General features: G+C 46.0%; 1 protein-coding gene across 2 annotated transcripts in view; it reads right to left on the bottom strand.

Moving 5' to 3' along the window:
* Positions 1–27,117, bottom strand: part of ASTN2 (astrotactin 2) — an 897,588-nt gene that overhangs the window by 665,117 nt on the left and 205,354 nt on the right. For both annotated transcript variants that reach the window (XM_082470412.1, XM_082470411.1), the window contains exon 3: positions 17,503–17,887. In XM_082470412.1, coding sequence (XP_082326538.1) covers positions 17,503–17,887 — 385 coding nt within the window. The remainder of the gene's footprint in view (positions 1–17,502; positions 17,888–27,117) is intronic.

The following is a 27,117-nucleotide window of genomic DNA, read 5'->3' as shown; positions in this document are numbered from 1 at the left end:
GATCTTTCTCAGCCTTAAATACTCCCACGGAGTCTTTGCTGGCTTACCAGACACACTCTATTAATTCTGGAAACTCACATCCCCCTTCCACAGACCCATGCATAGAAAACTGAGGTTACAAGATGTAGCCCTTGATATCAGAATAGTTTCTACCATGCTCTGGCCCTTTTGAAGGATGAGGCAAACCTCATTTTCTTACAAGGTGAGGACACAGGGTCCCACACATTCAGACCCCCCAGGACCAAATTAACCTATAGTACCCGGAAGCACCCCCTGTAAGGATATCAAGGTCACCTGCCTCCTGAGATACTGACAGGTTAAGAGCTGGATGAGGGTGTAGGGGTCTCATGGTGCATCTGATCATCAGGCTGAGGCCCGGGGGGAGGAGGACTCAACTCGGGCCACACGCCCTGCTAAAGCCAGTGCCCTCCCCTCCGCTCCCCACGGTTTCCTCTTCTCCAGAGGAGATCCTTGGGTACCACAAGCAGTCACTGCCAAGGACACAGCTGAATGAGGGGGAGCTGTGCTGAGCCCACGCAGGCTGCCTTTTTGTCCACTGGCGAGGCTGCTTTCCAGAGGGGTGATGTACTGCGCCAATCAGGCGGCACTTAACATAATTATAATGAAGTGGATGCATCTGGTCTCGGAAGGCTTCATTCACAAGGGAAATGATGAGGAAGTGATATCTCTCTCTGCCGACCTCCTTGGGACACTTAGGGAAGAGTCCTGGAGCCAGGAGGCTATAAAAAGAAGCTTGAGACTGGCCTCTGCCACCTATTAGCCCAGTTAGAATGCAAGTGACTGGCGCCCCTTTTCTTTCTGCATCATTTCTGTCCAAGGAGTATGAGGAGATAAGGGTTTGCGTGAGAGAAAGTCTTCCTCTCTTCCTCTTAGAGACCTCCTGGTTTTTCTAATACCCTCTCCCCCCTACTCACACACCATTAGTCATGCCAACGAGGCATGTGGCACTGAGTTCTAGCTCAGTTTCCACCGGTCCCATGCATCCACAGCCCCAGAATTCTGGTGAAAGTGAGACAGGCTGGGACCTGGGACCGTTTGCCGCAGTGCTTGCACCTGGACAAACGTCTCCTCCAGGAACAGAATACAAAGAAACTATAAGGGACTAAAAATAACTGCGTGCATGCACAGTTGGGGCAAATTATGGTCAACAAGATACAAAAAGACTGAAAACCAACTGCCACCTCTGAAGAGCTGGGAGCAAAAACAGGGTTTGGGAGCAAAAGCAGGGTACTGCGCATGCCCCCTGCACACACCACCACCCAAGGGGTGGGCAAGCCACCTAAGCACCCCCTCTGGCCCGACCCCTGGACCCACCCCTACCCTCACCCCATATAAGGAACCAGCTTGCCCCCTCTTGGGGAGTGAGCAAGGGAACGTGTCACTTGTTTTTGCCTCCCCCTACTACATCAGGGGCCCAATAAAGCCTTGCCTGAACTTCTTGTCTTGCCTCTTATCAATTCCTATTGATTGGGGAAGGCCAAGAACCCTGGTCAGTATCAAAAGGGGTAGAAATTGAACAGCAAAGGTCCAAGCTGCTCATTATACAGATGGCAAGACTGAGGTTCAGGAAGGAAATAACATTTTTCCAAGACCATGAATATTTATGGCAGGTGGCCTCCACACAGACCTATTCATATATTACTGAATGTCATTCTCAAAACAACCCTAGGAATCTGACACAATTATTAAGACAGTTTCACAGAGGAGGAATCTGAGACTTAAAGAGGTTAGTTAACTTGTCCAAGATCGAGGTGTTATGTGGGGACATGATTCACACCCACATCTGCCCCATTCCAAACCCATCACCCTGCTGCTGACTATTTCTTAGAAAGCCAGGCCATTACGGTTTTGCTTTGATTTAAACATTTCAACATTTTGGTAGGCTAAAAGTAGGTTAAGGGACTTCCCTGGTGGCGCAGTGGTTAAGAATCCGCCTGCCAATGCAGGGGACACGGGTTCGATCCCTGGTCCAGGAAGATCCCACAAGCCGCGGAGCAACTAAGCCCGTGCGCCACAACTACTGAGCCTGCGCTCTAGAGCCTGAGAGCCACAACTACTGAGCCCGCATGCCGCAACTACTGAAGCCCGCGTGCCTAGAGCCCGTGCTCCACAACAAGAGAAGCCACCACAATGAGAAGCCCGCGCACCGCAACAAAGAGTCGCCCCCTCTCACTGCAACTAGAGAAAGCCCGCACACAGCAATGAAGACCCAACGCAGCCAAAAATAAATAAATTTATTAAAAAAAAAAAAAAAAAGTTGGTTAAATCTCACCTTCTTTTCCATGCACCGGTGGGGTGCTACGTACTGAAAGGGATCCTGTGGTGAATGATTTTGTAAAATAAAGAACCATTTAGGAAAATAATCTGTCACTCTCTGATTTATCTCTTCACTAAGCTGAGTTACTCACAAACCAGGTTCTTCTGAAGCAAACACAGCAGCCCAGCTCTAAGCAGATGTACTCCACACTGTTCTGGACAGGATATGATGCTTTGAGGACACTGTTCTGGACAGGATATCATAATCACAGATGCCTGCTTTAGTGAAAAGTAGATGTAGGTGCTTCATCACCCAGGGGGTGCCCTGCTGGGGACTCCGAGACTCCACCATCTTGGCAAAGCTGATGGGACCAGAGCTCCACACCTGAGCAGAGGCAGACAGCCCCAGATTCACGGCTGGGTGGTGGTGTGGCCTGGTGTGAGGATTTGCCCATTAGGACTTTCAATATATCGAATGTGACAGATTCTTTCATGGGCTATTTGAATAGGAAACACAAGAAGATAGAGACAAAGAGCGTATATCTCACAAGGAACACAGAGGAGCCAGGAGCAGAAGCTGTGAGGCAGTAAAAGCAAGCAGTGGGCATGCACAGCCTAGGAGATAAAGAGAGGTCATTACCAGATGGAGGCACATGGGTCTCAGAGAGAGACACCCCATTCATGACTTTAGCAGAGCTAAACAATGGCAGAAACAATGTGCCAATTTTTAATATATCCTAACAATGGCTCCTTCTCCGTGAAGCCCGAGACTGTTTTATATTACCCCTGGACCCTGTGTTCTCCAGTAGTAAAGGCAGCAGAGTATTGGTGAGAAATGAGCATTTCAAGGTCACGCAGACCTAGGTACAAATCCTGGCACGTGATCTGGGGCAAATTACCTGAGCTCTCCCAGTCCCAGTTGGCTCATCTGAAAAAGGGGGCAATTAGAGGTACTGACCACACCAAATTTTTTGAGGATTAAATGTATAAATATTTATTGAGTGCTGATCACAGAGCTTGGTCCATACAGGCTAGCTAATATTACTCCTATTGCAACTAAAAATAAACCTGCATTAGGTAAGCCAAACAGTCCATTCTTTGAATCCTAAGCAAGCTGAAGAAAACGCTCAATGTCAGCCATGCATTGACTCATTTACTCATTCAATTTATCCATTCATTCGAGAAGTTATTTATTTGTTGTCTGCTCTGTGCCAGGCAATGTTCTAAACAAGTGAACAGCATTGAACAAAAGAGACAAAATACCTGGGGGAGGCAGACAGCAAACACACAAATATTTATGATGGATCAAAGGGTGACAAAGGCTATGAAGAGGAAGTACAGGAGAATAGAGAGTGTGGCACGTGTACGTGTGATCGTGTGTATTGTGCTGTTTCATACGGGGTGGCCAGACATGGCCTCAATGACAAGGTGAGATTATAAGGAAAGATTTGCCTGGAGGTACCTGCGGAATAAACCATGCAGATACCTGGGGGCAGAACTGTTCAGCGATGCAAAGGCATCGCTGAACAAATGTAGATGAACGAATGTTTCCCTATTTAAAAAAATGTTTACTGAGACTTCCTGACACCAGGGGTGTTGAGCTAAATGTATATCAAGAACTATAAAACAGGGGCTTCCCTGGTGGCGCAGTGGTTGAGAATGTGCCTGCCAATGCAGGGGACACGGGTTCGAGCCCTGGTCTGGGAAGATCCCACATGCCGCGGAGCGACTAGGCCCGTGAGCCACAACTACTGAGCCTGCGCGTCTGGAGCCTGTGCTCCGCGACAGGAGAGGCTGCGATAGTGAGTGGCCCGCGCACCGCGATGAAGAGTGGCCCCCGCTTGCCGCAACCAGAGAAAGCCCTCGCACAGAAACGAAGACCCAACACAGCCATAAATAAATAAATTAAAAAAAAAAAAAAAAGAACTTTAAAACATTCAGATCATTTTACCCAGTAATTCTACTCCTGGAAATATACCCTGAGGAAATAAACTAGGATGGCGAAAAACAAATTTAAGTACAAAAATGTTTGTTGCTGATGAAAACAAAATAGCAAGGGAGGGCTTCCCTGGTGGCGCAGTGGTTGAGAGTCTGCCTGCCAATGCAGGGGACATGGGTTCGAGCCCTGGTCTGGGAGGATCCCACATGCCACGGAGCAACTGAGCCCGTGAGCCACAATTGCTGAGCCTGTGCGTCTGGAGCCTGTGCTCCGCAACAAGAGAGGCCGCGATAGTGAGAGGCCTGTGCACCGCAGTGAGGAGTGGTCCCCGCTTGCCGCAACTAGAGAAAGCCCTCGCACAGAAACGAAGACCCAACACAGCCATAAATAAATAAAATAAAATAAATAATAATAATAAAAAAAATAGCAAGGGAAAAAAAAAGCAACTGAAATGTTCATCAATAAATCAACTGTGAGATAGTTTTACAATGGAATGATAAACATATTGAAATATGATATTTAATAAAAGTATAACATGTAAAATAACAGGTTTTTGCTTTCAATACGTAAAAGAAGAGAAGATGAAAAAAGGAAAAAATGGTAAGAAGTTACTGTGGCAATTTACTGAGGTATTCTGAAAAGTGATAATCTATACTTTATTTTTTTAAGTTTTCTAAATTAAGCATATATAACTTTTATAACCAGGAAGTATTAGGAAAAACAAGGACAAATCATAATTGGACAAGGATGGCATTTTATTGCATCCCCAAGGTGGACGAGGATACGGAAGCCAGAGGCAGGCTGAGTCCCCGTGGGGACTTGCATCTGAGCTGCCTGGACTCCCTGTGTGACAGTCAGGCCCCCACTGGGTGATTTCCAGTCATTTCAAGGGAGGCCAGGATGGGAGGAAGAGAGTCCCCTGACTACTGGGAAATTGCTCCAGCTCTGATCAATCAGGGAACAGTCTCTTCAGCCCCTGACATTTATCAAACCTCCTTCACCCTCATCTGTCAGTGTGCGGTGGGGCTGCCTCCCCGGGCACAGTCTAATCAAGTCAGAATGCCCTGAGGGTCCCTGGAGACAAAGAGGAGGGGGGAGGGGTCTGAGGGAGTCGGGAGAGAGGGGAGACAGGGAGACAGGGAGAGGATCACGAGGCAGGAGGGGGAGAGCAAATGTTCAGAGCACACCCCTTTGTTTTTCTATTGTGGCAATTAATGCTGGGAAGTGACATTTTAAGGGACTCTGCTGACAGCTTTGGTGACATTCCTGTTTGTGATTCCATGACAAATCTCTGTCTATATCTTATTTTAGAGAGTGTGGAGACAGCTCAGAGGATGGCTGTCTGGGGACGCTGAGCTCCTGTCTTTTGAAGACACTGCTCCCTCCCCGCTTTGCCAGCCTAGGCTTTTAGGCACCAGGGCCAAGGTCCAGGAGGGGAGGGGCTTAGAAACCAAGTCAAAAAGCTCTGTTGTAGAGTCAGGGTCTGGTCTTCTGTAGCCTTGTTAACTCCACTATGTGGTATGATTAACTGGAGCAAAAATGAACTTTCTACCATTCTACAAGTGATCAGTTGCAGTTAAAAGAGAAAGAAAATAAAAAAGACTCAATTCTGAACACTTTCCAGGCTAACTAGTTTTAAGGAACCTATATTTTCAAACACATCTCAGCCCCCTTTTACAATCTGAGAATTAGAGGGATTACTTAAATTGCGTCTAAATCTCCAACCCTGCTACACCATCCTTGACAAATGGTTACCCAATCCTGTGTGAATACTTCCAAAGACCAGGAGTTTATGATCTTTAAAATTAAGAGTGGGAAGGCAATGTGGATGTAACAAGTTAAACAACTTGATATTCAGGATACTGCAGGGATAAATACAGTGTGGCAAAATGAAAACAGTAGTGAACCTGAACTCAAGAGATGTAGGTTTAAGTATTGTGGGATGTGATTTAATTTCTCTGAGCCCGAGTAAGGTCCTTTGTCTCTCAAAAGGATTCAGTAACACACAGGGTTTATCATATAATGTTTATGAAGCCATTCTATAAATGTTAAAGGACTATATAAAATAAAGCAGCTATTACTGTTTTATACCCCTCTAAACTGTGAGCTTCTAGGAGAAAACTATTTTCCATTTTTGCTTTGTATCTTCTGCATTAAACACAGTGCCTTGCACATAGTAGGTGCTCAGTAAAGATTTGTTAAATAAACGAATGACTGAGTAGTGAGGGAGAGGTGTACCCAAAGAGAAGATGCAGGGACTAAATTGTCAGCTTTCTTCAGATGTCTGATGAAGGTGCACAAGAGACAGAAGGCACACCAAACAGCCCCTGGAACGGTTTCCAATGCAGACTTCAAAAGGTGTTTTGGGGGCTTCTCTGGTGGCGCAGTGGTTGAGAATCTGCCTGCCAATGCAGGGGACACGGGTTCGAGCCCTGGTCTGGGAAGATCCCACATGCCGCGGAGCAACTAGGCCCGTGAGCCACAATTACTGAGCCTGCGCGTCTGGAGCCTGTGCTCTGCAACAAGAGAGGCCGCGATAGTGAGAGGCCCGTGCACCGCGATGAAGAGCGGCCCCCGCTTGCCTCAACTAGAGGAAGACCTCGCACAGAAACGAAGACCCAACATAGCAATCAATCAATCAATCAATCTTAAAAAAAAAAAAAAGGTGTTTTGAACAATGAGAAGGGAAAGGCAGTTTGGTATAAGGACGTCAGGGGAGTTTGGTGGAAGAAAGTCATATCCAAACCTTTCTTCTTTTTATGCTGGATTGCCCATCTTTCAAAAATAATCTTAAGTGGAATCCCAGTGTGTAAACCAGTTTAAGACGACACTGCCCATTCTGCTTTCCTCTTGTCCCCAGGTAGCCCAGGCAGCACCCTGAAGGCACTGTCAAAATGGGAGTTGCCGTTAGGAAGGAGTTTCCCCAAGCTCTTTGAGAAGCTCCTTCTGGGCTCCAGGACAACTGGGAAGAGGGAGCTGTTGAGCTGCAGCTTAATGGATGGGTGGAGTTTCCTAAGCAGGGAGCAGAAGCGGAGAACTTCGGGGGTGGGGGGTGAGCGTAGACGAGAAAATATACAAGGAAAGAAGATAAAGGTGACACAAAGGATCCTTTGGGAGGGCAGGTTGAGCAGTTTCAAGAGAAAGTATGGAGATGATGGGACCAGCGGGCCAGAGGGTTGGGTGAAAAACCCCAATGGGTTGGCCACAGGGACAGTGGTGTAAGACATAAAGCCATCATGCGGGCCTTGCCTGTCTCAGGCACCATTCCTAGTTCCTCTACCAACCCCTTACCTTGAGTCTAATCATGTTCATCCTTCAGCTTTCCAGGTAAGGAACACCTCCAGGAAGCTATCACAGACCCAGAGATCAGGGATCTGTCCCTCTGTGGATATCCCAGCACAATGCAGCCTCTCTGAGGCTGAAAGGTCTTTGAACTTTAGGTTATGACCTCCTCATAAACTGTGAAATCAACTCAGTGCTTCACACCAGCATCAAAGAGATGACAAAAAAGAATAGAAAATATCAGAGCATGCCACAGGTAATAGGGGAAGGATGCTTTTGCCAAACTTATTTTAGAGACACATAGTCACAAGAATATGTCTCCAAGAAGGCCATCTACAGATGGTCAACAGGCCCATGAAAAGATGCTCAATATCACTAATTATTAGAGAAATGCAAATCAAAACTACAATAAGGAATCACCTCACACTGGTTAGAATGGCCATCATCAAAAAGTCTACGAATAATAAATGCTGGAGGGGGTGTGGAGAAAAAGGAACCCTCTTGCACTCTTGGTGGGAATGTAAATTGGTACAGCCACTATGGAGAACAGTATGGAGGTTCCTTAAAAAACTAAAAGTAGAATTACCATATGATCCAGCAATCCCACTCCTGGGCATATATCTGGAAAAGATGAAAACTCTAATTTGAAAAGATACGTGCATCCCAATGTTCATAGCAGCACTATCTACAATAGCAGCAATATTTGCAAGACATGGAAGCAACCTAAGTGTCCATCGACAGATGAATGGATAAAGAAGATGTGGAAAACACACATATATATAATGGAATATGACTCAGCCATAAAAAAGAATGAAATAACGCCACTTGCAGCAACGTGGATGGACTTAGAGATTATCATATTAAGTGAAGTAAGTGAGAGAAAGACAAATATCAAATAATAGCACTTATATGTGGAATCTAAAAAAAAAAAAATGATGGAAATGAAACTATTTACAAAACTCAAAGACACAGAAAACAAACTTATGTTACCAAAGGGGAAGGATGGGGGCAGGAGGGATAAATTAGGAATTTGGGATTAACAGATACACACTACTATATATAAAATAGACAAACAACAAGCACCTACTATGTAGCACAGGGAATTATATTCAATAACTTGTAATAACCTATTATGGAAAAGAATGTGAAAAAGAATAGACATATATAGGTATATATAACTGAATCACTTTGCTCTATACTTGAAACATTGTAAATCAACTCTAATTTAAAAAAGAATGTGTGAAAAAAAAAAAAAAAAGAATGTGTGTGTGGCCACAGCAAAATATATTTCTCATTGTGGTTGGTATTCAACACTTGAGAAACACAACTCTAAGAGACTTAGCTTGCTAGCATCTAAGCCCATGTTTTACCTCTCCTGATCAAATAAATGGACAGTATTATGCTGTGCAATCTTCAGAACATGCTTGGGTTTGGGAATTAGACAAAGCTGGGTTCAAATTACGACTCCATTACTTTTAACTGTATAACTTTGGGATGATCTCTAAATTTTGATAAGGATAATTTCTCCCTTGTGAGATGGATGGGAAGATTCAGCAAATCATTGATTTGAAGATACTAAACACAGTTCATACAGTTCAGAAAAAGGATAAAGAGTCCATGCAGAGGTTACCAGCTTGTGGAAAGACACTAAGATATCTCCCTATCCGTTCATTCACATATCCACTCCTCCATCTATTGACCCAACACATATTTTAACATCTATTATGTGCCAGTCACTCTGATAGTCACAGAACAATGCAAACAGACCTGGGACATGATCTCATGGAACCCTGAGGCTAGTAAGAAGTAAAATATTTAATAAATTAATCAAAATAATGATGAAGCAAATAACACACAATTTAGGGATTTTGGTTGATTATGAAGTCAGTACGAGTCTACAGTATAATAGTGGTGCCGTGTAAAAGTTATCTCAGACTGAATAATGCATTAAAGTGTGTGGACTCTCCAAAAAATAAAAAAAATAAAATAATAATAATAATTAAAAAGTGCTGTTACAGAAGGCAAAAGGGGAGAACTCACAGGGAAAAGAGCTTTGTCTGATGAAGTAGCATTTAAGCTGAGACCAGAATGATGAGAAGGAATCAGCCATGACAGATTGGGGGAGGAAAGAGGGATTTTTGCAGACAGTGATAATCATGGCATATGCAAATAGCCGGCGGTGGAAGAAGCTTAGCAGGTTTGAAGAACAGAAAGGAGGTCACTGTGGCTGGAGCATAGCGGATGAGGATCAAGGGCAGTGAGAACTCTGCAAAACTTTAAGCATGGAACTGTGGTCATAACAGAGGGAAAGCTGTGTAGAGGATGGAAGGGGAGGGCAGGCATGCAAGCAGGAAGGTATGTGAGAATGAGGTGTTTTGGAGACATCAGGAAGACTGATGTGGCTTGAAGAGGGGATGGATGAGTAGGGGTGAAGATGAGGGAGCTGGAAACAGGCTAGAGTCTCTGTGTAAAGAAGTCTGAACACCAAGATAAGGCACTGAATAAGGGGTTGACTGTGAAAGAGCTCTGGAATTTCAGAAAGTGCTGCACAAGGGTGACATTTACATGGCATTCACAGGAGGTGTCAGAAGGGTGAGTTAATAAACAGCTTCTCAGTTCTCTGTCACCCTAGAGTGCTTTACTGACACCAAACATGAGTTCCCTGCACCTTTGGGGACCACTCCAAACACTCTGAAAAACTGGGATCTTCCTGTTGCAAAGTCCCTTCTGCCGACTTAGAAGCTCAGAATTACTCTACAGTAGCATCTTGCCTTGGAGAATAGATGTTAGTTACCTATTTTTCTTGCCATATTTGTGAGTGACGCAAGCTCATGGGCGCTATGCTTCAGCTATATCCCTGGGACTGCAGGAGCTCAGTGCCTTCCCAAGGATCATGTAATTCAGTGTGGTGTCACGTGTTCACATTCCAGCTCGGTCCCTGAGCATGGTAGCTCTCATGCCAGAGCTTTAACCTGGCTCGGCCACTTTCTCCTGTGCGACCTTGGACATATTATTCAACCCTTCTTAGCTTCAGTCTCCTGCTTTGTAAGGTGGGGCAATATTAGTACGTAACTCATAGGGTTGATGTGAGGTGTAAATGACATAATTTCTGGAAAGTTCCCAGACACTGATTATCACTAAGTGGAGGTTAGCTGTCATCTTTATCACCAGTAGCAGCAGTTCTGGTTTCCTAGCCAGCTCTTCCATCTGCCTTCCCCTCAGGGTTAATTACAAATGGCTCACTGAGATAATGTATAGGACAGCAGCTGGGCTCCTACAGGGATTCAATAAAATCCCGTCCTCCCCATCCTCTCAACAAAGGTCCCATTCACCCTGAAACTTTCTGGCCTGCTATCTTGAGCAACAGTAAGGTTTAGCCTACTGGTCCATGTCAGAGAGACAGTGACCCCGCCGCATCTATCACTGTGGGCCGCTGCTGGTATTTGATGCCATTTCTCTTTCCTTTTTCCACCCTAAGTCCTGAACTGAAGTGGGACAGCAAAGAAAAGCCTTTATTTGGCATCACTTCACCAAAGAATCATTGCTCAGGGTAACCATGAGGACTGACTTCTGATCAAAAAAAAAAAAAAAAAAGAAAAAAAGAATTTGGACCAAAGTTAATCAGAAAAAAAAAAAAAATCAAAAGAGAAAATTGCACATTTAAAATGATGGCAACTATATAGTTAAAGACCAGAAGGGTCCATGCTAATATATGAATAGTCAGTGTGATGGGGGTAGCGGGCGGTTTGTGCAGATCTGTGTGTGAGAGGATATACTGGCTCCTGAGATAGCACAAAACAAATTTTAAAGTGAATAAATATGGCAGTACTTCCCCAAATTGTAAATGTGTAATTTGTAATTACAAGTGTGTAATGTGCACCCTTTAAGGCAGAGATTCTGCTTTTAGGCGTCTGTTTTACAGAAACAGTCAAACTTTGCAAAAATATATACGTGTGTGTGCGCGTGTATGTGTGCGCGCGTGTGTGTGTGTGTAGATGTTTACTGACTCATTGTAAGTGCAGCAAATTGAGATAATGAGCCACAAAACGGGGTAGAAAAGCAAATGTTGGAGTGTTTGGTGTGTTCCCATGATGGGATCCTACAGAGCTTTCAAAAAGAAGAAGATAGGTGTGCAGGGCTGACGTGGAAAGATGCTTTTCATACATTGTTTGGTAAACTGTGACATTGCTGCAGAATGATGAACGTGGCTGAGATGGCCCTATTAGTGTATATCTGGGTGCAAAATGCGTATATTTATATCTATACCATACATATATAACACATACATTCCATATATGTGTATGTATATTGGAAAAATATTCTAGAAGAATATAAATCAAACAATTATCAAAGATTAGCCTTTGGGTCCCATTAGTGGGATGGGATGGAGAGACAACGGCAGGGCTTTTAGTTCTTGCTTTATACAACTCAGACCTATTCCTTCCTTGCTCCCTCCCTGTCTTCTTTCTTCCTTTTCTTTCTTTCTCTTTTTCTCTCTTTCTCTCTCCCTTCCCCTCTCTCTCTCCTTCTGTCCCACCCTCTCTCACACCCTTCCATTACAAATAGTATGCATTTCTTTCACGATAATAAAACAAAATTAAGAAAACCCAATATCCATTCAGCCATCCCCTACCCTATCCCTTGATAAAGTGATAAATGTGTTATTTTAATTTCCTTGAGCTTCCATGCGTAATATTCAGGAAAGGGAAACATAAATTTGAGGACGGATAAGGAGAATTGGAATTAAAATGCATCAGGTTTCTGTCATGGACCCAACGCAGTGCTGAGCAGTCACATACTGACATGATTAAATTCCTAGCAACTGGCTAAGGTGATATCAAGGGTGATGGTCGCAATACCTGAGAATGTCTAAGGCGCAGGCACTAACCACCAAGACGGGATGCCAGCCATAACCGTGGGGAAGCAGTCTAAAGCCACCCTGTTCTGGACAGTGGGGGCTTCAGGAGGGTCCCCGGGAGGGGGTGGGATGGCTGGGCAGCAGGAGGGCATGGGGAGGGGCACTGAGGGCGGCAAGCTTCTTACTGACCGGCACTGAAGAATTTCAGTGTTGAACAAAGGGTATGTCCACGTGAGTGTGTATCAGCGGAAAGTCAGCCCGATCAGTACAGCGCTCTTGGGGGTCTGGGAACCCAAGCTCTTGTCGCTTGGTAATGAAACTTTCCCCCTCTGCCTCCAGATGGTCCCTCTATTATTTGCAGGTCCAAGCTGCAAAGCAGGCTGACGGTGCTCACGTATGATGAAGTAGTTTGAACCTACGGGCAAATTCTAAGTGTGAGAGGGGCAGCTGGGACTAGCCCTTGGCAATGTAATTTCAAAGGCCTTTGGGATTACTTTTACAGGGATCGCCTAGCCTCTGATACCTGCCCACTCTGGACAAAATGCATAGCTGTCCCCAGGTCCCACCATAAAAGAAGGAGTCTCATGGTTCTCTCCAAGAGCCACCTGAGGCAACAGAAAGCACATGTGGTCTAAGCTGCTGCTGTTGTATCTTCCACAATCTGCCGGCAGAATCATCCCTCTTCTGTCCAGGGAAGGAGGACCAGGAGCTCAGGGGCCACAGTGCTGCAAGCACAGCCCCCAGCCACCAGGTCCCCACGGTTAGGGTGACCAGTATCCTGTCTGGACTCAGGAAGAAGTGTGTCTTCTACTTTCTTCTCACCCAGGTTTCTTCCTTTCCTACCCTTATCGGATCTAAGGGCAGCTGGGATACAGAATTAAATGAAGTGCTTGGTTTTACTCCAAATCGTACTCTGTTTTAAAACCAACTCAGAGGAATGTGAAAAAAAATAACGTGGTCAGATGAAAACAGGTGAGACAAAGGCATGGATTTGCAGGTGGCTAAGAGGGTCGCCAGGGCCACGCAGCCAGTGCGCTCAAGAGCGGGGTACCAAGCCCACCTGTTCACCCGCACTCCACCAGGCTGCCTTGCAAGGACTGGGTCTTGTTTCTCATGCATTCATACTCATCCTCTTTAGATTTCTCTCGTATGCTTCTCACCTAAAGTTGAGATTTCAGAAGATAAGAGTCTGCTTTTGTTATTGTTGAGATAGAGTTCTGCTTGAAAGAAAACGCAAGGGACAGGGGCATCTTTAAGCCACGACGCAGTGGTAAGCCTGAGAGTGTGCAGACTCTGGAGGACCCCGTGGGGAGAGGAGGCCAGAGCCCCTCCCCCCCTCTCAGGAGTTAGTCCTCTGTATCCCCTGGATCCAGCACCATCCTGTCCCCGGTGCTGTCTCTGTCATTCAAGAGTCAGGTCTACGCTTTGTGCGCATGAATAACTGGAATGTCCAGCAGCTAGAATGGCAAGCCTGAGGGTTCTCTTTAAGGAACACAAGACCTGGCAGGCCCCAACCCCAATGAAATGGGCCGTCATCATGATGCCATGTAGGCCATTCTGAGCACGACAGCTATCTACGGCAAGGGCGCTCTCTGGCCAGGAGGCTGGAGCTCTCACCTCGACTCTGCCACCCCCTTGCTGTGTGGCACAGAGAGACCCAGGACTATTCGAGCTTCAGCTTCGGTTTCCAAGGAGGTTTCCTGCCATGCTCTTTAAGGGCAAAGGTTCTGCTTTCCTCACCTCTATTCCAGAGTCTATCATGGCCTCTGGCACAGTGGGACAACTTTGAGGACTGATGGTGTGAATAACAATGACAGAAATGTGTACTGAATGTTTACTGTACCAGACTCTCTACCTGTGTTACCTCATTTATGTTTCCCAATCACCCTGGAGGTAGAATACTAGTATCATGCCCCTTTGACGGGAGAGGAGTAGGTGACTTATCCAAGGTCACAGAGCTAGTAAGCTGGGTGGTAAATTTAATTTCTGTACTGTTCCACCTCCTGAGGGCAGAGTGTTTATCTCCATACTGTATCACCTTCCAGCTTGTGGGGGGAAGGAGGGAGAGGGAGGGGAGGGCGGAGGGAGGGGGGAGAGAAGGAAGAAAGGAAGGAAAAGAAGTCAGACAGGATTATCGGCAGTGACCTGCTTCCCCATTTTGAAGATGCTTTCCGTTCTCCATATGGAGCTTGGTGGAGGCAGTGGGCGTGGGGCTGGGGGCTGGGGGGAAAGAATTTGTCTCTGTTGGCGGCTTCTTGGCTCTGCTCCTTGGTGGTTACTCACCTGTCATCAGTGACTCTTCCTGGGTTTTCACCCCCAACCAGTGGCTACTCTTTTCTGGGTTCTGGTCATCACTACTGATGGCCTCTGCCAACACTTTGGTTTCCAGGGTCCCCAGATTTGAGGACAATGAGATAATTCGAGGTCTGGAACTAGAGAATTTTGGAGTCTCACCAACGCCTGGATTTATCCGATCGACCAAATGATTGAGGGGTTGTGTTAATCATCCAGTCAACAAGTATTTTCAGAGCACCTATTAAGCGTTAGCCACTGCGCTAGACGCTAGTGAAACAAAGATAAGGAACGCTGCCCTTGCTCTCAAAAATCTCCAAGTCTTATAAGTAAATCATGGGGATGGAATGTACGTCATGGTGACTAGAGTTAATAACACCCTATTGTATATCTGGAAGTTGCTAAGAGCATAAAGTTCTCATCACAAGAAAACAATCGTCATGATGTGAGGTCACGGATGTTAACTAGACATTGTGGCGATCATTTCTCAATATACACAAATGCTGAATCATTACACTGTATACCTGAAACTAATATGTTATATGTTAATTATATCTCAATTAAAAAAAAATTTAAAAAAATCTCCAAGTCTAGTTAGTGTAGAAAACAGAAAGAGAAACGGATTATTATTGAACAGTGATAAGTAATCACAACCTGCTCCAGGAACTGAAGGAGACATGGGGCACTCCTCTTGGCTAGGCTGGGGAAGAGTCTGGTGTGGAAAACAAATGCCACACCTTTCCTAGAAGCTTTCTGGGAAAACTTCTTCAGCGCTTGCCGTGCATTTATCATTTGATCCCCGCAGCAAAGCTATGAGATGGGCGGACTGGCTGCTGATTCACCCATTTTCCACATAAACACAGTGAGGCTCAGTAAATTAGGCTGCAGAAGTCCAAATCTAAGCAAACGGGAAGATGCTTTCCGTCTTACCCAAGCGACTTTCTACATTAGACAAGAGAGGCACGATGCTCTGGCCTGACCGCATTGCTCCCAAACAACCTCACTCTCTAGGGTCATCTTTCTTGTCCAACACTCGCTGGACATTCTTTACACGTGAGGCACTGTGCGAGGCAGGTACTACAAAATGTGAAGATGTGAAATAAATGCAGACTGTTCTTGTGCTAAGATGAGAAGTCACATGAAAAAAAAGATAAATAATGCTTGAGAAAGCAAAGACTGAGGAAACTGTCAGTAAACCAACAGTTCAAAGACAGAAGAGCATGGCGGAGAAGGGCAATGAAGTATACATTCCAGGGCACTGAGCAGACCATGGTGGCACTTAGAGGGAGGCTGGCGAAGAACAGGGAGCTGGATTAGGGAGCGTCTTAGGGGCCCAGGAAAGACCAAGGGCCTGAGGTCTACAAATACAGCTCTCAGGGATTCAACACATACCAGATACTAGGCCCTGCATTAGGCACTTTACACACATTTTATTTTTATATTTAATCCTTCCAAAAATCCTTCAGTGAGGAAGCTGAGGCTTGGAGGATTGAATTCCCATTTTTCCAAGGTCACCCAGCAAACAAAGGAGACGAGATCTGAACCCAGGTCCAGACAACTCCAAAACCTGTACTCTCGCTTGTTTACCACTCTTTTCCCTCCCTGGGTTTCTAAGTTTAACAAAAATGCCTCCTTTTTAAGAAGCCCCCAGTGTTCCTATTTGCCCACTGAGCATCACGGAAACACGGATCTGAGAGGAAAGATCTTAGATACGGAAGAAAAGAATGTCGAGTTCACAGCGCCAGGATTGGGCCAAGCAGTGATGATGGTTCCTCATGGCTCACAAAGAAGAGTAGTTCTAACACTGGGGCCTCAAGGCCAAACCTTTAACCCATGACCAGCATCACAAAGACAATATGGGAAAAAAGCAGAACAGTACTTTTGTAGTATTTATCTAAAGGAAAAAATAGCCAAATTCCATCTATAAACCAGCTGGAGCCATAACACTCAATAAAGACAAATATAAACACATCCTGCGCTTATGTCCAAATAATCAATTGTCCTCCAACAGAACAAAGGGAATGGGTCTTTGCAACAGCATACATGAAAAAGAGTGAGAGGTTTTAGTCATCAAAAAGCCAACTATGGGCCAGTAATAACGGCAAAAAAACCACAAAAAACAAATGTGATCTTCAAACTGCATCAACAGAAGCATAACAGCTAGCAAGAGGGATGTGAAAATCGCTTTTTTCTCAGCCCAGGAGCATTCCCACCTTGAGGAAGAGGAGCGTCTGTCAGTTCTGGTGTTACACGCCAGGACATGACAAATTACAATCTTCATCTAGAGAAGTGATCAAAAGGGTGAAATGTCTCAAAATATATCACATCAGGGTAGCTGAAGAAAATGGGATTGTTTATTGAGGTTGATTTCTAAAAGTTACAGGGTGCCTTTTATTTTTTTCTTTTCCTTTTGTTACATTTCCCAAGAGCTGCCTTGAAGAAGAAAAATTCAGATTCACTTTCTGACACAGAGGGCCAGGGAAACAGATTGCAACTCAGTATAAGGAAAAACCTTCCAATAGTAGTGTCTGGAAATGATATGAGAGCTCTCCTGAGTAGTGAGAAGGCCATCAAGGGAGGTAATCAAGAGACACTGGAGAGATGTTGGACTACATAACTTCTGATGCTCCTCAAAACTCCAATTCCAAGCACATTGACACTCTCTTTCTTTCCTCCCATCAACACTGAAGAATCAGAGAAAACAAACTCTGAAAACCCAACGGAAGTTGGCTATAAATCAAAATTGGCTTAGCCCAGAAGACAGTTCCTGTGTCCCCAACCACCCAGCTCCTGCGCCTCTTCCCAGCTCCCCAAAATGCCCCCTGGAAGGTGGGATGCAACAAGGAAGACTCACCTTTCTTCTCAAAGTCCCCTTTCTCTTCCCCTGGTCGGCCCAGGCTGTCCAGGGTGTGGGTCACCTGACTGCCAAACTCATCCTCACGGGAGACGTGGTTGGCCCGCCGGGGCGGGTCCTCCTCCTCCTCGTAGTCATAGTCATCCAGGATGGGGGTCTCCCGGATGGGCACGCCGATGACGGAATTGTGGGCCTGCAGCCGGGAGGAGCGGAAGCTTTCCCGGGCCTGGGGACCCAGCAGCACGGAGGGGATGTAGTGGATCTCGTGAGTGGCTTCCGTGCTGGCGCTCTTCTGGGGGATGCGGCGACGCTTCTGCCAGCGCCGCTGGGCGTACAGCGCCACAGTGAACACCAGCAGCAGCAGCAGCAGTGCAATGAGGCCACCCTGCAGCGGGAGGGAAGAAGGACAAGCAAATGGGCCACTGCTCTTTGGGCCGGAGTGCCAGAGGGGGTCTTCCGTCCACCACACTCAGCCCAGATCCCTGGGTTTGGCTCTCAGACCCTCAGAGCGACCCCGTTTCCAAACCTGGCTTTCTCACCAACAAGCTGTGTGACCTTGGACAAACTGCTTCACCTCTCTGAACCTTGCTTTTCACTTGTATAAGGGTGAGTAAGAACCCCTGCCCTTCCTTCTTCAGAAGGTCGCCATGAGGAGCAAATGAGATGGATAACGGTCACGCCAGAGTGATGCAGACTGCTAAACACTGGGATGAGTCAGGGCTGTGGCTTCACACACACAGTGTCTGAGTCCTGAATGTGCCTTCCACCAGCTGACTGACCCCAGGACATTTGCTCACACCCTCTCAGCCTTGCTTCCTCATGTCTAGAATGAGTCCACTGAGGGCTCAAGAGACAGCAGCCTTTGTTCCATCCTGCTGGGAATATACAATAGTGTTGTCAAGTCAAACAATTTCTGCATAATGTATATTTTTATTATCATAAACACTGATTCCCAACAGGGGGCCTGGGACAAACTAGGCGCTCCATAAATATTTGTTGAATGAATGAATGAACAAATGTACTGTTCTAGGGCTCCCTTAATCAGAAATTTAAGGCATACTGATGTTTATTTTTCTTTAACACATCCAACCAGTAAATATTTGGTTGAGTTTGCACACCATACATTAAATTGAAACAGGCTAAAGTGTTTATGAATGGATCTTGCATGGTTCATGAGACTCATGAAATATCCTGCTCTGTGAACTCCTCAAGGGCAGGGCTATTTCCAAAGCATGTCTGTGTTGCCCACAGAACCTGTCAAGGGCTGGAGGTGGAAGGTTTGTATTCTCCTCGCCTCCCTTCTTTCACTCTGTGCCAGAAGCATCTCCAATGAACAGGGGTAGCCCTTCGGTTATCCTGCTTCACTTCATTATACATTGCGCTTTCTGCCTGGGAGAGTCGGGGCCACTTTGTTGAGTCCCTGATGTGTAATCCCTACACTTGGGGAGGATCACGCTTGTGGTTTAGGGGGAGAGAGGCAAATAAATCAAGAGACTCTAGAACTCGGATGGTGCATAGCAGAGCAAGCTCTGAGCCTCACTGTGTGTGTGTGTGTTTGGTTTGGTGTTTTAGCTCTAAAGCCTGTATTCTTTCAACCACACCCATGTGGCTGATTGTTCTTCCTTAGTTATGATCACATTGAAGGCAAGGACAATTTCTGAAAACTACTTGTATAACATCTAGCAAAGATGACAGATGTTAACTAACCCTGAATAGATTATCTTGGGTGGGGGGGGTGACTGCTGTAAAGGATACCTGTTTAGACCAAGAAGAACATTATTTACTAAAATGATTCAGCTGTCCTGCTGACTACATTAAAAAATGATGATTTCCTTTTGCAAGTCCTTCAACTCACTAAGCTAGAATTCATCACCTCCACAGGGGATGGGGAGTGGGTGGTAAGTGGGCTAAGAGGTGACCAGGGTTGCAGGTATGGCTGACAGCCCCGTCTTGACTCTGGAGGTGAGTTACTGTGGGATCCCCAGGAAGGTTTCTCTGGATGTCAGAACTCAAAAATAAATATACTTAAAAAAAAAAAAAAGCTATAAGTATGCGTATTTATGTGTATGTGTATGTGTGTGTGTGTATGGGTACGATCTGTCAAGTGTATGTAAAATGTGTGTGTCTGATTGGGCTTGACATATATACACTAATATGTATAAAATGGATAACTAATAAGAACCTGCTGTATAAAAAAATAAATAAAATTCTAAAATTCAAAAAAAAGTGTGTGTGTGTGTGCATAGTTTAGTACCTCTGGAGCCCTAGAAAAACAAGAACAAACCCTTTTTTCCCTCCACAGAACATAAAATAGAGATTGCTCTACATCTAGAAATCATGTGTGATGTGGTATTACTTGTCAGTTTTTTACACCAGAGATAAGAAAGGAAAGAGACAGAGGGGGGAGTGTGGACAGAAGAGATAATACGAAAGATAAGTGAAGAGAAAAAGGAGGCAGGAAGAACACTATCACTCAATAAAACAGTAGCAGGCCCTCTCCTAACTACTTTTACTTAATGTTATTTTATTTAATCTTTAAGGCAATCCTCTGTAATAGTTTCTGTTCCATAAATGAAATGAGGGAAAGGTGGTTCAGAGAGGTTAAGTAACTTGCTTAAAGTCACACAGGTTTTGATCCTAGGTCCAACTGGGAATAAAAGGCCAGGATGTGGTAAGGCAGGGATTTGAACCCAGTTCTTCACTGCATAGCCAGTGGCTATTTGACAGCGTAGTGATTCTACAGAGAAAAGGAAGGGAAAGGAAAAGTGGGAAAGATGGTGAGTGTGCACAAAGTAAAAGGAAATCTCGAGAAGGAAAAGGAAAACATTGTTTTCAAATCCACGATTCAGTGGGCACATCTCGAGGCAAACACTTCAGAGAAGCTTTTAATTTTGGTCCATGGGTACCCTTCGGGAAATTGCCTTGCCTGACTCAGCCCTCTATCCTTTCCCCTTTGGGTGTTTCATGCGCTGTGAGGGGCAGACCTTGCCTGGTTCCAGAGCCCTTTATTCCCGGCCCCTTCTGCCCACCCTGATTATGGGTGTTTGACCCTGTGGGCAGACCCAGGACCAAAACTGACCTGGGAAAGATGAGGCTTAACGAACCTGTCCACAGGCAACCACCACCACTCCTCCCTCCCCCCACTGTATCCCAACAAGCCTCCCTGGATTCCCACGCAGCCCTGGATCAGCTCATAAAGCACCCCCAGGGAGCTCCTGGAGGGCAGGAAGCCCCATCCTTTGCTTCCAGAGCCCTCCAGCTGTATCTGGCACAGAGGATAAGAGCTGACCTCAGACTGACACAGTTTTAGTCCAGATTCTACTGCGTAAGAGGCTGGGTGACCTTGACTAGGTCACTACTTTTCAGAGCCTTGGTTTCTTCATTGGTTAAATAAGGGCCGTATTCAGGGTCACCTCAATGGATCATTGTGAGGCTAAGTGAGATGCCTGCAGAATATTTAGTGCCGTGTGGGACACATGGAACTGCTCACAGACTGTTAGCTATTGCTATTGCCAACGGCATTCAGCAAGTGTGTATTTAATGTTGAATGAATAAATGAATGAATGAATGGATGGCTGACCTTCTGCCCCTGAATGCTCATTCTGCAAAACTTGTCTTGGGTCCCTAAATCCTTCTCAGTCTGGACCAAACACTTACATATGCTGTCATTTACCTTTACATATGTGCACATAAGGCGTCGTTGTCCTATGTTACCTGAGGAAAGAGGCCCAGAGACAGGAGGCTGTTTACCCAGGTAGTGTTGCTGAGATTCAGGCTCACTGCATCATGGCTTCACAATTTTGCTTGTGGTGGGAAGGGACAGGCGCACCCAGGGTGTAGTCAGCCCCTGCCCAGCCTCACCTCTGCCTCCTCAAATTACCTCGGCAACTTCATGCACAGATTTCCCAGCCTAGGGAGCTTCCAGAAGGAGGCGGCAGAGGAAGACCACCTACCTCCCTCAGCCCACTTTGATGGAAGCTGAGCTTGGGAGTCCCTTTAGCTCAATGATCTGCTGATTCATTTGATATGACCCCAGGCCAGTGGCTCCAGCCCTCCTATTGGAGCACAGGCTCCCTTCCCTCACTCCCCAGCCTGCCCTGACCTCCGCTCCCACCAGCTCAGCTAAGCCAATGACCACACAGCTTCCATTACAGATCAGGGTTTCACTGTGAAAACTGGGCCAAAAGAGAATTCCAGTAATCAAGGTCTCACTGTGCCACTGACCAACGGAAACAGACATCCCCAGGCTGGGCTCCTAAAGGGCTCAGGGGGCCTCACCCAAGACATAGCAGCAGCTCGGGTGATGTTTCAAGCACCACTGACCAGCCCTACCTTCAGAGGTAGGCTCAGAGCATGCAGGAAAAGGTTCTGAATTCAAGCCTACTCACTATGTGATCTCGAATTTCCCAGATGCCCTAGAGACCCTCCGTTCACTCATCTGTAAATTCAACTTGGTAATACTTGGAATAGTATAGCACATAGTTAGGGGCAAAGACTGGGGGTCAGAAAGACGTCTTTAAAATCTCATGCTATCACATAAAAATGGGGCAATCCTGGACAAAGGGCTGAACCTCTCTGAATCACAATTTTTTCATTCACAAGACCGTGTGAAAAGCGTCCTTATAGAGGGAGGTTAGATGTGAGTTCCTGGACACGGAGTGCTGTGCTCAGTGCCTGGCACGTGGTACACCCGTGATGCTCACGATACTCAGTCATGGTATCCGCAAGGTTGTTGTGCAAATGAAATCTAAACACTGCTGTGACGGCCCTTGCCAACTGAAGGGTGCTGTGCACAGGCAAAGGAGCTCAAGAGAACCACAGAGCCACCTCTGTCCTAGTGGAACATTTCACCCAAAGAAAGCAGATGAGTAACTCAAAATCGAGAAGAAACTATGATCTGCATCCACCTGGATGGGTCCGGGCTGCCGTGCCGCTCCACTCCTGCAGAGCTGAGCCCCCTCTTCTCTGCAGTCTTCCTTCACCAGGGCAAGCAAACAGAAAAGCAGGCGCTGACTCTGGAAAGGGGAGCAGGGCAGAGTGTCCAGCCACTGAGGCTACCCGCCAGGAGCAAACACAGACCCCAGCGGTGGAGAAAATGCTGCAGGGCAAGCAGGGAGCCCAGGAGGGAAAAGAGGATGTAAGGAGAAGGCTGTGAACTTTTAGAAAGCAAGTTAAGAAGAGGCCAAGGCTCAAGGGGTGGCGAGCTGAGGTCCTGCTGGCCTCAGGGACAACCCGAAGCCAAATCTGATGTGGACTGTGTTTCCTCTAGGCAGCCCAAGACAGACAAGGTCGGACATGTGGCCATGAGCTGCGGAAATAAAAACCTCAGTCTGTTCGTTAGGGGTAGGTTTCCGTGAGACCGCAAGCAGCACAAGCCTCGGGTGATTAGTTTTACCTCCTTATGGGTCTGAAGCTGTCACTGAGCTGTCAGGCAGGAAGTGGGGAGAGACAGGAGGAGGAATATGTGTTCCCATCCGTCCTGGAACCTGCCCTACTAGAAGCCTCTCTAATAATAGAAGCTCACTCCTTCTATTACGGGTCTCAGATCCCTCAGTGGAGCCAGGCAAGGGTGAGCGTGGGCGATGTCAAGGGCGGAGTGATGTGATGGGGTAAGCAGGTACCCTGGGGGCACACAGGCCAGCGTGGCAGCCCCTGTCCCTGCTTGCTGTTGGCCATGACAAGTTGGCTGCGACATTCTACCTCCTTGTGCTACAACAGACTCACCTACAAAATGTGCTGATTGGTCCCAATGTGAAGGGTTAAGCTAAGGATTAAACAAGACAATGAAAGATCTAGATAAAGGTCTGGCTCCACAAATGTCAGCACCACCAGCCTCAGTCCTTCAGCCTCTCTATTCCTCTATCCCAAATCCAATCCTTTCATACCCTTCCCCTTTGTTTGAAACCCCTTCCTGGCTCCCTTCTCCCACCCTCAGAATAATGTCCAGATCCCTAGCCTGGCACCTAAGCCCCTTCATGCCTAGGTCTCTGCTTTCTTCTCATGCCTCCCTTCCCTACAAGCCCTACATCATACCCTGTCCTGGAGTCACACTGTGTGATTAGCATCTTCTCAAAGTGTGATGATCTGAGCACTTCCCCAAAGGCTTCTTCCTCAGCCCAGAGCGCTCAATCATTCCCTCCTCGTAGTGATTCGAATAATACCCACCCCCAAAATCGTGTCCAACCAGAACCTCAGAAGGTCATCTTATTTGGAAATAGGGTCTTTGCAGTTGTAATTGATTAAGATGAGGTCATACTGGATTGGGTGGGCCCTAAATCCAAGGACTGGTGTCCTAATAAGAAGAATAGAGGGGACTTCCCTGGTGGTCCAGTGGTTAAGACTCTGCACTTCCAACGCAAGGGGCGCGGGTTCTATCCCTGGTCGGGGAACTAAGATTCCACATGTCCCACAGTGCGGCCAAGAAAATATACTGAAAACAAAACAAAAACTTTAAAAAAAGGAATAGAGGACACACACGCACACACACACACACACACACAAACACACACACAATCATGTGAAGACAGAGACTAGATTGATGCATTTACAAGCTAAGGAAAACCAAGGATTGCCAGCAACCATCAAAAGCTATTGGGAGGCATGGGACAGATTCTCCCTCAGAGCCTCCAAATGAGCAAACCCTGCTGGCATCTTGATCTGGGGCTTCTGGCCTCCTGAACCGTGAGAGAATAAACTCCTGTTGTTTTAAGCCCCCCAGTTTGTGATAATTTGCTATGACAGCCCTAGGAAGCTAATATACTCCTCTTCATCTGCTCAGCTCAACTCACCCAGCCATCTCAGCTGGGACATCACTTCCTCAGGGAGCACCTTTGCCTCTGCATGTTGGGATGAGGCTGAGCTCCCTTCCCTCACAAATCCCATGGTTGTCAGTTATCCGGCTACACTGCTACCACCTAATCATCTGGTTGACCGTTTTCCCACTCTAGTTTCTGAGCTTTCATTTATCCAGCCTAAAACATAGTGCTTGGCCCAGGAAGGTGCTTAATAAACATCCAGAAGCCTAAAATCTTGCCCAGACTTTGCCAGAGGAATGTAAATCTGACCCCAGCATCCAGAGGGCACCTGATCAGACCTTGTATGGCCCCTCTTTGCTGCGCTGCCTTTATCCCAATGCTCGTGCCTCCAGCTGGTTTGCTTACATACACAATATCAAACGCTGAAAAACACACAGAGGTGAAAAATAAAAAGCACCTCCAAAACCACCCCACCGAGAGAGCCTTCTGAAAAGTCAAAGTTAGAACTCCATTCAGCCTGGCCCCATTTTAATCTATTTTTCTGGTTAAAACATCCAGGCACAGGAGAAGGAGCCAGAGAAAGGAAAGAAAGGGATAACGTGAGAAATGCTTTATTTGACAACGTGTCATTCGGAAACTGATTATTTCTGTCTTTGGCCTTTTTAATATTCCCTCACAACGGCCAAGCCACAGAAGGATTTGGTATTCTAAGAATGGATTTATAATAGTCTGTTGGGCAGTGATAAGAACATGGGCCTTTAATCCTCAGAGCTGCGAACATGCATATTCTCCCAAGTAATGTCCTTCCCTTCTCGTCACTTGTGTCTGGTCCCGACAGCCAGCCCCAGGACAGCTGAGGCCTGATGATCCACTGGGTGTTGTCCTGGCCATTTGCTGAGTGACAGCTAGCAGGGAAAGGGGCTGGGTCTCCAGGTTCTCTGGGACATCTTCTTTCAGGCCTCAGACTGTGTGTAAACTGGAGGGATTATTAGAAAATAGTCCAAATCCTTGGTGCTACAGGTAAGGAAACAGGCACAGAGAGTGGAAGTGACTTGACGGAGATCACAGAACATCCTGAAATGGTTTTGGAGGCAGACTATGTAGCCAACACTCCCCAAAGTTGCTGAGAAATCATCAATCCTGACAGTTTGATCTACAAAATAGTTTCTTTCCCCAACCTTTCTTTCTCTCCATCCTATGTCCCAGTCACAATTACCTTTCACCATGATAATTTCAATACACTCTGAACCATCTCCCAGGCTTTATTCCATCTCCTTCACTGTTCTCAACCCATCTTCTATCATAACTAAGGCACAGCGGGAAACAAAGCCCTTCCCCACTGAGTAAGCTGGAAAGTCCTGCAGTTTGACAGTTCATGTTCATCAATAGCTTAACTTATATCTCAAAATGTTAAGATGCCTCTGAGATCATCTTCTCGAAATGTATGGTTCCCCCATCCATGCCACCAACCCTGCTGTGTGCCTACGACAGGGCACCATGCTAAGTATTCAACCACATGGGAACTCACTGTTCCTATTTAATGTTCTGAGATTTCCTCTGCCTGGAATGCTGCCCTCCTTGTTATTCCTCACCCCCACATCTGTAAGCTGAAATATCAGGCAGACTTCACAGCTACCTTCACTGCCATCTCCTTGGTGAACTCCTCTGGGATCTCCCAGTCTGCAGCCTCAGCCAGAAGGAATCACTTTACCCTCTGAATTCCCAGAATACTTCATCTCAACCCTTACTTCAGGAGCTTTAGCATTTTCTACCTTGTATTAGAGTTACTGATGCTCAAGCTCCCCAATTGGTTAGATGATTATACCCATTGCTCAGATGAAAAAGTGGAGGCTCGGAAGATAAACTCACTTGAGAACACACAACCCAGTGGCAAATATATGGGATAAGACCTCCCACCTGGGGCTATTTCCAGTAAAACTGCAGGCCCACTCTCTCACAGATTGGGAATGGCCACTGGAGCTGCAGGAGAATAAGATGGTAACATAGGTCAGAACCATAGTGCAAATGGCATGACTATTCTTTAGGCATTAAGGATCCGAGCCTTTTTTTTTTTAAGCAATAGAGTGGTGAGATCACATTGGATGTATGTGGTGAGGAGACTGGAAACTGGGAGACCAGTGAGATAGCTATTCACAATCGTCTAGGACAGCACTTCTCGACTGGGGGCAATTTTGCCCCGCAGGAGACATTTGGTAATGGAGACATTTTTGGTTGTCACAACTAGGGAAAAGGTGTTACTGGCATTTAATGGGTAGAGGCCAGGAAATCTGTAAGCATCCTACATGCACAGGATAGCCAGGAACAACAAAGAATTATTTCTTTCAATAGTGCAGAGGTTGAGGAAGCCCTGGTCTAAGAGAGAGAAGATGAGACCTGAGATTAGGGCAGTTGAAGTGAGTAGTTAGCTAATGGGGTAGAAATAAGACACACCACAGGGTGGAAAGAATTGGTGTTTGATTGGCAGGAAGGGGAGAGAAAGAAAGTGCCAACGTGACAGTGAGGTGTGGATTCTGTCACTGGATTAGAGATGAATCTATGTGTTAATTTTTTTCCTAGGTAAGCTCCCAGAAGGTTATGAAAGATCCCAGCACAGAATCAAATGAAGAGATAAGTTTACACGTGTGAACAATTAGGAGCGGATAAATGAACAACAAAGATGTGCATGTATATAATATACATTATATACATGTATGTATGTATTCATGTGTATAAAAATATATTCACAACTATATATATATATATATATATATATATATATATATAGCTGGCTATATTTATCTATAGTTATCTCTTTGTCACTAGACAGATGTAGGGTGACCTATTTAAGGAGGTCCCATTA

Source organism: Balaenoptera physalus (genome assembly GCF_965194825.1).
Source record: "Balaenoptera physalus genome assembly, chromosome: 7".
Taxonomy (NCBI): Eukaryota; Metazoa; Chordata; class Mammalia; order Artiodactyla; family Balaenopteridae; genus Balaenoptera; species Balaenoptera physalus.
Note: the sequence above shows the minus strand (reverse complement) of the source record. Positions and strands in the feature narration are given on the sequence as shown.